The sequence below is a fragment of the Astatotilapia calliptera genome, chromosome 3, assembly GCF_964374335.1.
Source record: "Astatotilapia calliptera chromosome 3, fAstCal68.1, whole genome shotgun sequence".
NCBI lineage: Eukaryota > Metazoa > Chordata > Actinopteri > Cichliformes > Cichlidae > Astatotilapia > Astatotilapia calliptera.
Window position 1 is genome coordinate 61077337 of NC_137424.1, and position 10964 is coordinate 61088300.

The 10964-nt window shown below is 39.0% G+C and overlaps 1 protein-coding gene and 1 long non-coding RNA gene across 2 annotated transcripts in view; one reads left to right on the forward strand and one right to left on the reverse strand.

The window, feature by feature from the left end:
• Window positions 1-1012: 1012 nt before the first annotated feature.
• Window positions 1013-10964, reverse strand: part of LOC145422001 (uncharacterized) — a 61685-nt gene continuing 51733 nt past the window's right edge. Inside the window, exon 2 of the long non-coding RNA XR_013903368.1 lies at window positions 1013-1114. This is a non-coding gene — a long non-coding RNA (uncharacterized LOC145422001). The remainder of the gene's footprint in view (window positions 1115-10964) is intronic.
• LOC113018269 (galactose-specific lectin nattectin-like) lies at window positions 3645-5761 on the forward strand. Its single transcript, XM_026161327.2, has 6 exons — window positions 3645-3784; window positions 3879-3955; window positions 4340-4449; window positions 4550-4684; window positions 4971-5082; window positions 5414-5761. Exons 1-6 carry the CDS (start codon window positions 3762-3764, stop codon window positions 5479-5481), a joined length of 525 nt encoding a protein of 174 aa, XP_026017112.2. The 5' UTR covers window positions 3645-3761; the 3' UTR covers window positions 5482-5761.

The following is a 10964-nucleotide window of genomic DNA, read 5'->3' on the forward strand; positions in this document are numbered from 1 at the left end:
ACAGCCACCCTATGAGATCATATCATTCTAATTACAAGGAATTATATGGCCACTACCAGCTCCACCACCATCATCAAGTTTGCTGACGACACCGTCGTGGTGGGCCTGATCTCTGATAACAACGAGACGGCCTGCCTGAAGGAGATTAGGAATCTGGAGAACTGGTGCCAGAGGAACAACCTCCTTCTAAACGTCAGTAAGACAAAGGAGCTGATAGTGGACTTCAGCACTAAGCAGGAGAGGAACTACCAGACCCCCGTCATCAACGAGTGCCCAGTGGAGAGAGTGGACAGCTTTAAATACCTCGGAGTTCACATCACGCAGGACCTGTCATGGTCCTGTCACATCAACACCGTGGTGAAAAAGGCCCGTAAGTGTCTCTACCACCTCAGACGCTTGAGAGACTTCCAACTGCCCTCCAAGGTGCTCAGGAACTTTTACTCGTGCACCATAGAGAGCATCCTGACGGGAAACATCTTAACCTGGTTCGGGAACAGCACCATGCAGGACAAACGAGCTCTACAGAGGGTTGTGCGGTCAGCTGAGCGCACCATCCGCTCCGAGCTCCCTGACCTGCACTCAATCTACAGCAGGTGGTGCTGGACCAAGGCCAGGAAGATCGTGAAGGACCTCAGCCATCCCAACAACAGACTGTTCTCTCTGTTGAGGTCAGGAAAGCGATTCCGCTCCCTGAAGACAAACACAGAGAGACTGAGGAGGAGCTTCTTCCCGCAGGTGATACGGTCTCTCAATCTCACCACCACACAGTACTGACCCACACATACAGTTCTTACACACACACTGGACATTCTGGACATTGTTTTCACTTCATCACTTAAATCACTTTAAGCATATTTGCACTGCACAAGACATAATGTGGATTTCACAACACTGGACATTATATTCTTCATTTCCAGTTAATACTTGTACAGCTGCTGTTATTGTGTATTTATTTATTTATATTTCTTCATACATTCTTATATAGTTCTATATTGTGTATGTTGTTGTACAGTTATTTTATTTTCAACTTTAATTTATATATTTTATCTTATTCTTTCCCAGTTAAATTTACCCTTCATTCTAATTTGTGTTGTACAGTTATTTCATTTTTAACCTTAATTTATATTTTATTCCTTCCTAGTTAAATTTACCCTTTTTAATTTTTCATATTTATTTCCTATCTTATTCATAGCCTTTTCCTTTTTTTTTCTTTAGGTCACGAGCAGTTGTCCAAGCATTTCACTGCATATCGTACTGTGTATGACTGTGTACGTGACAAATAAAATTTGAATTTGAATTTATTTTTTATTGCCTCAGTAGTTGGGATAATGGGCAATGAATATGACTGAACATAGGGAATGGGAGGAGCTGGTGACAGCATGAAAAGTCAAATTCTGTTGACAGCCAGAATAATTACAGTAAACATGAGAGACTGTTCATTTCTTTGTAAACAAACATGCAAACAGCAGGGCCTCATATAATATTTTCTCCCGCTCTTGTTGAACAGCTGGGTGGAAATGCTTAGAGAAGAGGAGCTAATGCTACTATCTTTTTATATTTTATGTTGTTTTTATGTTGTTTTAGTGTAACACTGGGGCCGTGAGAGCACTGCAGTTTCAAATTCTGGTGTATTATCTGTACATATGAGTTTTGCTATTAGGCAATAATTTTCTACATGGAAAGTCTGTATAATTAAAAGAAAGCTTTCTATACAACTTTGTTTTGCAATGTGAGCTTTACTTCTAATTGTAGAAGTAAATACAAATATTTTTTCTCTTATACTCGGTTTAATTCTGTTGAAAAGAGTGTCCCATTGGCAAAGCTAGTTGGTTTAGGCCTTTATTGATTTTCACATTATCTCTGAGCTGCAAACAGAAGCACTATTTAGGAAGGAAATAAATCTCGAACAGAACGAACTCTGAGAAATTCAAACATCTTCCTTCACAAGTTGGGAATGAGGTGAGAGTGATGAGAGAAATAAAGAGCTTCATTAAACACGTTATTGGGATAAATTCCTTTCACCCTCTGTGCAATACACAGTCAACCTCACACAGGCACAGACACACACAGCGCACACTGTGGACACAGGCTGAGTACACACATGAAATGAGCACTACAAACCTTGGGTACATTTGAGGGCTTCAGATATATAGAGTTACTTAAGGTTATTGTTGAGTGTTAGTAAAAGGCGTATACGTGACAGGCGTACTCTCTGACTTGAAATGTTTCTGAGGCCAAGGCGAGAGGGCCAGGTAGGCAGCCAAGATCAAGGAATGGACCCATCAGACCAGAATTTTTATATGTAGCAAAGAGTAGCACTTTCCATTATGAAGGACATTTGTAATAGCAGTGGTGGCTTAGGCCAGAATACGAGCCACTCTTCCACGGTACTCATGTGGCTCTGGGGCACACCACTTCTCCTGGTTGCCTGGTCCACGTCTTTGCCTTTCACCTTGAATCATGTACGCTGAAGGCTGTACTTTCCATGTCTCACCTGTGTGGACAAAACAAAAAGACAAAAAACAAATCAACTGTTAGACAGCCTATATGTTTGTCAGCAAGCTGGCTTCATTGTCCTTATTAGTGTCGCAATAAGGACATAGCTAAAGTCTTGTTTTCCTGAGCGAGTGATTCCGTATCCTTTTCTGAATTGCCTCCAACACTTTTATGGCATACAAACATTAGATTCATTCAGAGACTATAAACTGCCCAAAGACTGATTATTTTTATTAGTCACTTTCCCAAGGAACTTTTGTCTCAACTCCTGAGTCTGCCTTTTCTCAGCCTTTTATTGTTTCAGTTTTGAACTCAGTCAGTTAGCTGTCCTACCCCATGTGGGGTTACACCAGAGCCTGTGCCTAACCCTGCACTCATCCTTGCTCCAATGGTCAGGGTGGTCAGGACGCAGTCTATTGTTGCATCCGTAGCTGTTCCTCAGGTGAAAATGACTACTGTCCATCTAACCTCTGCACCCACACTCTCCCAGGGTAAGGGAATCCTCCAGTCACCAGAGGAAGCAGCTGAGTTCAACCCCTGACTATGCATCCAGAGCTGTCAGAGTATTCAGAACACCTAGAGTTCCCAAGGTACTGTAGGAGAAATATCAAATGACAAACATAGACTCAGCAGAGACGTAAAGCTTCATTTTATCTTGCAAGAGGACTAACAGCATTCAGAGTCTATGCAGAAACCTGAATTGGGGAAGTCTGTCACTCTTTTATACACTTCTCCTTCCTAGATGAAAATCATTGTTCATTGGTGTACTAATAGACATTCTAATGACTTTTATTTTATATGGAAGTCATTCCTAACTGTCCTTTTCTGTCTCATTTTCCAATTGGCTGTTCGCCGAATTGCTCTTCAGGTTGCTCCTCAGTTTCAGGTGTGTTCCCAGTCAGAACTGGGAAGAAAAAGAAACATACTGTTGGCATGTTTTGCCAACAGTATGTGTGGATAATGATGAGTAAAGGACAAATACATTCACCATGCAAAAAACGAAACAAAACTGTGACACAAAGATCAGGTGATGTATCTCTTTGTTGAGTCAATGTGCATAATTAAACAGCAGTGGAATTTTATCTGGGTGGAGGTAGAAAGGTTGTTATAAAGTGAAATACAAGAAAGTATGGAGCTAAAATAAATAACAGTGTATTTTTAGTGTGTTTGTTCCTGGTTTTGAGTCAAGATCCAGAAACAGTATATAAGTGCTGGTGTCAGGTTTGATCAGCACCTCCACACTTGAAGGCTGAAGTTACAAGCTGATGCTGATAAGAAGGAAGATAAGGTATTATATCAAAGGCTTGCTGGAAACTGTCAAATTACTGTCTATCTTTTCTTTAATAAACTACTAGCCACTTTAAATTTTCTGATTTGTGTAGAGATACTAACATCACCATGAAGCTGCTGACTGTGTCTACACTTCTGTGCGCAATGGTGGCTCTGGGCACTGCTGCTAGTGAGTATTCCAGTATGCTGTGCATCATCTATACATCTTATGCATGAATATATTAAACTGAAAATGAATGACCAAAATCAACATTTGCTGATGTAATTTGTTTAGCACGTCGGGGTAAAGTGGCCAGTAATGGGACAGAGGCATTAATTCCAGCAGGTCACCCAAACTAATCACATTTTTATCATTCTGAACAGAAGAAAGAGTACATCAGCTTTCCTCTGTCAGTTTTACATAAATTATTTTTCATGTATGATGGACAAGTACATTTATAGCTAAAAAAAAAAAAGTTAATCTTTAACACTTAAACATATTTTTCATGAATTTATATTTTAACATTTTTTTCTTATACAGTAAAGTAACTCAATAATCTTTGATTGCCTTCAGGAGGACATTATCTTGAGAAGAGAGCAGCATCTTGTCCAGGTGGCTGGACTCAGTATGGGAATCGATGCTTTCTCTACAATCACGATCAAATGACTTGGGCTCAGGCGCAGGTAAAGGCAGTGGTCTAAATTTATCATTTATTCTTTGTGAAATCTTAAATCTTTCTGTTTACATTGTCATTTCTATGAACTCTGTTGATTTCCATTGTAGAGAATCTGCCTAAACATGAATGCAAACCTGGCATCTGTACGCAGCTACGACGAGTATCAGTTCATTCGACGCGTCATATCTAGTGCCACTCATGAAAGTGGACTAACATGGATTGGTGGCTCAGATGGTCAACAGGTATAATTTCACTTATCATTATTCAGATGACCCTTCCCCATTAGCAAACACTTGGTGACAGAGGCGAAGAAAAACATTTTTTAACAGAAAGAAACCTGAGGCAGAACCAGGCTCAGGGATTAGCACACATCTGCAGTAGATAAGGAGGTCTTTAAGATCAGATGGGATCTGATTTTTCAAGACTTTTAAATTCATTCTTGATAGTATTGTCTATAACTGCACATTTAGAACTTGGAACTGTAGCTTAATTTTAAGTGTATTCTTGTCTGCTTTTTCTGTTTTCTAGGAGGGTTACTGGTTTTGGATCGATGGAACCTCTTTCACATTTACGCAGTGGTGTCGGGGAGAACCTAACAACCATAGGGGAAACGAGCATTGCTTGCTGGTGAATTTTTCAGGTAAACCTTCTGTGAAATCCCTAAAAGTACAATGTATGAGCACTGTAAATGTTAAAGAAAAAAAGAAACAATACCCACAATTCCCCAAATAATTTTTATGCATTTAATGTGACAAACAGTAATGTGTGACAGAAATGTAAAACAAGTAGTGTCATTTATTTTTAACAAAGACAGCAGTTCAATTTTTTATCATATTGAATATTTACATAGTGTTTTGATGCAGCAGTAAACACATGTGGTGCTACTGTTATACAGAACAAAATATTAAGATTATTAATCATTTCTCCTTGTGATTATGATTTCAGTTCATTCTGATTTTATCTACTTACAGGAAGCAAGTGTTGGAATGATGGGACATGTGACAGCCGATTCCCATTTATTTGTGTCAAGGCCATCTGATGATTCCTGGGCTGTCATGAAGGTGTGGCCCACCTGACGACAAAGCAAATACTCTAATATATCACAATAAGAATCTGGTTCTGATTTGATTTACTTCTTTTCTTTTACTGTAATGCTGCATAAGGAATGAAGCGACACGTGACATAAACTGGAGGATCTCTTTTATCAGGAGCAAATTGCATGTGTACATGAAAGAATGCTTTTAGCAAAACTTTGTTTCCCAGAATGAATTGTTGTTTCTCATCTTCTTCATCATTAAAATCTTAAGCATTGAATCAAACTGGTCTGTGCATTTAAATGCTTAATACTCATGAGTGTACTCTTAAATTTCACATACATCTGCACTGTAAAATCTAACTAGTTCTCTGAGCTCAAAAAAAACAAAACATATGCAAACGTGTTGCCTAGAAAAAAAACTAACACTTACTTAAGATGACTAAGTTAGGACAACTTAATCATTGTGAGTACAAAGGACCAGAGATGACTTTTTTTTTCCCGAGTGAGCAATACTAAGTGTTTAACCACTGAAAAAGATTTCAAATTTAAAAAAATATATTTTGTGGTAGCTTACTAGTTTCAATTTTGCTTATGTTTTATCATCCTTGAACTTGAGATTTGTAGTAGAACACTTGAACACTATAAACACTATAAGTATAGCTCAGAAAAATTAACAGCACTTCTTGTAATGCAGTTAAACTCAGTCCAACTGTGATTTTCAAATGCAAAAAAGTATATCAGTAAACATCCTGGACATTGTTCTGCTCAATAACAAACAAGTATATTCCTACTATTGTAGCTTGTGCTATTTAATAATACCTAAAAAATTATTAAATTGGCATTTGCATATCTTTTGTTACACAATTGAAAACTTTAAAAAAACCTTTAAAGTATTTCTCACCCTCATGCACTAGCTCAGGGTCCCTCGACACTGCAGAATGCTAAAAGAAAGTTCATGAGTGGAAAAATTAAAGAAATGATAAGCTGTCAGCTGACCATAGTTGGTTTTAGTACATAAATATTGGCTTGACTGTATCTGGTGGGGCCAGGAACCATTTTGACAATATTAGCAGCACTAAGTCTACCCTGTTGTTGGAGTTGCGCAAGGGACCGTGATATCTTTCCATTCTGAAAGGAATTGTGTCTGCTGGTGCTTGAGAGGCAACAGCAGGGCCACCACTGTCATTCTTATCACATGAGAATGAATCAAAATCAGGGTCCTTCTCAACACAATCCTCTGTCTCTGACACATTCTCCTCCGTGTCACTTTGACTGTCAAAGAGTTGTGCCAAAACCTCGCTGACAGTAAAGCTTTTCCCAGAGGACATTTTTTTTAGAGAGCATACAGATTGCAAAGTACACAGTGCGAGTAATGATTTAGATAGAAGGCTCCCTTATTTGGCTTTAGCTGTCAATGTCCTTGCTGAAAAATCCTGCCCACATTCCCCCTCACAAGAAATATCCACTCTGATACTTGGATGTGAACAACTCGCAAGCCACACTGTGGCAAATATCATAGTCCTCATGGGAATGTTGTTGGAGGCTGTGGAGAGCCGGTCCAGCCATCGCCTGCAGCTTCACTGCTTCCGCTGGCGGCTCTGGAGAGCCCTTGGTTCTTCTTACCTTGCCTTTCCCGTGTTCTGTGTGTTTTTTCCAGTCAGTCATGTCTCAGTGTCATGTCTGCGTTTCCATGTCTGTCTTGAATTTCCTGTTTTACTTTAACAGTCATGTGTGAGTGTATTCAGTTTTAAGCCCTCGCTGTCTTGTCTCATCAGATTTGGTTCAGACTAAGTTAGGGCAAGTTGTTCATTATGAGTACATGATATTAAGATAACTTGATTTTTCTGACTGAGCAATACTAAAGGAATTCCACTGACATAACATTTTTTAATGTAACTGTCATGGTTCTAGGTCATTTTGACCCAGCATTTTCAGTTTCTTGTATTTTTGTATTTATCTGTATTATGGTTTATGTTCTGATTCTTTAGTTATCTGAATATTATAATTCTATGTTTCAGTTTGTTGTGGTTTAGGGTTTTGTTTTTAGGTTTTGTGTCTTGTGCCCTCGTGTTTAGTGTAGGTTTAGTTCAGTGTCAAGTCTGTGTCTGAATTGTTTCTTGTTTCCTATTTTACTTTGAAGGTCCATGTCTTATTTCATTGTATTCAGTTTTGCTTCCCCCCGTCTTGTCAGGCTTATCAGGTCCCGCTGTGTTCCCCACCTGTGTGTAATCTCCCTGTGTTCTTCTGCGTGTATTTAAGTCGTGTCTACTTTTGTGCTGATTGCTGGTCTGTCTGTGTATCAACCGTGTGTTCTCCCTGCTGTCAGCCTTCATGTGCCATCGCCCACCTTCCTTTGTGTTCAGGTTTGCTGTTTAGTAGTGATGGGCAGATGAAGCTTCATGAAGCACTGAAACTTTTCATCCAATTGGTTCATCCCAGCGCAAAGCTTCTTGAAGCTTCATTTGCTCTAGTAGGACACCTACTGGACGTAAAAATATTAGTTGGCATGAATTTGAAGAGTGTGGCCTTTTGCACACAGCCTGTAAATGTCAACAACAAAAGCAGTGTGTAAAACATCTATATTGTAGTGATGGCAGTATACTGTGTATATTTATACTGGCAGTATGGAAAATGATTATTTGGAAATGCTTAAAATGGAAACAATCATTTACTGTGAGGTGAGGTGTGGTTGGGGTGTGGACAGTGACAGTGACATCAATGACTTTCTGCATCGTTTCTGGGATGCTTAGGACTATTGCACTGCTGGAAATAGTTTATTTTGATGCATATGCTGCTTTTTTGCAAATTTGCAGTATAATATTTATTTTCGTTTTTCCTGCAGTGTATAAAAATTGGTGTATTTCAAAAATAAAACTATGAAGACACTCAAAATAAATTTCCTGTGGTGGGAAACTATTTTGTGCTGCTTTTTTGTATTTACAGTTTTGAGGGATAAGCCTCTTAAATTTCTCTAACTAGAAATATATGTTAAAAAAAAAAAAGATTTTCAATTTCTTTGTAGTTTATTGCACTTTTTTGCAATTTATGTAATTACTATGCACTTAATGCATGCATATTATTAAAATTTGGGCTATAATGGTTGTATTGATGTATAGCAACTTGAAATGCTCCCAAAAATGGCTCCACAGCATGTAAAAATATAATATAAGCTCTGGCGGACTTGGTTCTATGGTAGGTCTTAAAGGGTTAATACAGCTTTTTTCTTTCTTTTTCTCTTTTTTTAAGCCAGTTTATTCATTTACCAGTTTATTCATTTACCAGTTGATTTATTTACGTGCAAACAGGACAGGAAGCCTGTGTTTAAACATTACTCATGGCACATTCTCTAAGAATAGTCATACATTAGAAGGGTTGATCAATGTGTCCTCAGATAATCCCCTCTGCCTGCCCTCCCATGGGTCTAACTGGATACAGCTTTGACCTCTCTGAGAGAGTCTGTTTGATCATCTTCCTGGGCTAAGCTGCCATCACATCCTGACCACCGTTGATAGGCCCAGCTGGTTACAGGAAGTGGTGAGCTTATAGACTGCACAGTCATGTATTGCGGAATAGTCTGCACTGCAGAAATATAATAATTGCAGTGCTGGGGTTTATGTACTATGATCTAATTTATCTTAGCTGTATTCCACCACTCTTCTGTTAGTGAGACATTATGACAAAACCCTGTTAGCACTCTGAGTATCCCCTGTGAGCACTCCCCCCCCACCCCTTTGCTTTTTCATATCTGAAGATGAAACGAAATGTCCCTAACTGACTTAAACCACCTTAAGCAGCAAAAGGATCAAATTTGCAGAACTATTTTTAGGATTTCTTTAAGAATTTATTTTGTGGTAAACTGATGACGGTATCGCTCAGGTTTCACAGAGCTTCATGTAAAGCAGACACTCCCTAGCAGATCGTTACATGGAGAAACCTTTGGAATGCAAGCATGCTGATCCACACAGGTGTACACATGGGTATTCACAGACGTGGACTACAGCTTTCTTGGCTGCTGCCTCAAAGCACATTGTGCGCTGTCTATCTTGCGTGCTGCACAATATCGTTTATTATTTAATATCTACTGATATCTACTGCTAGCTAGTTTATTGTGATGGTGCTTTTTTTTTTCTTATTATGTTGCTCTTTGTTGTTTGCTTTCTCTTCTGTTTTTTTTTTCTCCATACAGGTGATCCAGGTGTTTTGTTTTTTTTGTTTGTTTGTTTTTTTTTCTCTCTTCCCCCCCTTCTCACCGTCTCTTCTCCCCTCTCTTTCATTCTTTCCCCCTGTCCTATCCCACAGTCATGTCTGTCCCGTTTGTAACAACTGAAAATAAAATAAATTCATAATTATAATAAAGGTCAATCAAATGGACCAATATGGCAAGGCCATGATGATCCACTTGGTAAAATAAATCCGCTTGGCATCTTTCTTGGCCTTAAGACAACAATTCTGATGGCTATAGATCCAAACGGGACAAAAAAAAAAAAAAGAAAAAAGAACACTAATGTCTTTTTGTGGTTTATTCACATGCAACTATGGACACAACTAATGTTCTGTGCGCACATTTTGGTTAATCAGTCACTGCATACACAGACAAGTCAGATACAAAGTAAAGTGTGCATGTTAGTCCCCATAGGGAAATAGTTCCTCTGCATTTAACCCATTCACCCAGTGAAGCAGTGGGCAGCCACCAATGCAGCGCCCGGGGAGCAGTGTGTAGAGACGGTACCTTGCTGAGGGGTACCTCAGAGTAGCCGTTCAGTGGAGTCGAACCCCCGACCTTCCGGTCATGGGGCCACCACTCTACCTACTGAGCTATCCCTCCCCAAGGGGATGTAATCATCCTAGGGAACAATCGCTAGTGTGTATGCGTAATTATTCCCTAAAAGAAAAGGGATTCATAAATATTGCAAAGTTCAGTATATTGAAAATGTTGGTCAAAGGACTGTCAAATTCCTCTTATTTGAATGTTTCGTTGCTGTCTCTTTAAAAGTTCACATCAGGTTTATGTTTATGTCCAGTACAAAGATGACTTGAATATAATAGCATTTCCTCTTTATCAGATGTTAATCACTGTGGTTTTACACACAGGCTATTCATGACTGCATTTTGAGGTATGGGTTGCATGTTAGATGCAGACATACCAACCATAACTTCTAAAATGCTCGTTAAAACCAAAACTGTTATTGCACCTTTACCTTCATTGTGCAAGACAGCATGCTGGTAGCCTACATTTAAGAATCATTATTTATGAGCTTTGAATTTTTGATGCTTTATTACACTTTCTTTTTTGAAAAAGGCAAACAAAAGCAAACAGCCAGAACACAAAGTTGTAAAACCCACCCGATCGACCAAAATCAGCTCAAAGTACTCCCACACAACAGAACCTCCTCTATTCCTCGCTGGCTCCAAATCTCTCAGTGGAATGATCAGTGGTTCGCTATCTGTCACCATCAAAACACCACAAATCCCGTGAATGATTCATT

Bases quoted from the DNA above. Each gene is read 5' to 3' on its own strand.
- LOC113018269 (XM_026161327.2), top strand. From the start codon at position 3,762: ATGCTGATAAGAAGGAAGATAAG. The intron at 4,450-4,549 runs GTAAAGGCAGTG...TTTCCATTGTAG, and splicing joins TGACTTGGGCTCAGGCGCAG to AGAATCTGCCTAAACATGAA. The intron at 5,083-5,413 runs GTAAACCTTCTG...ATCTACTTACAG, and splicing joins CTTGCTGGTGAATTTTTCAG to GAAGCAAGTGTTGGAATGAT.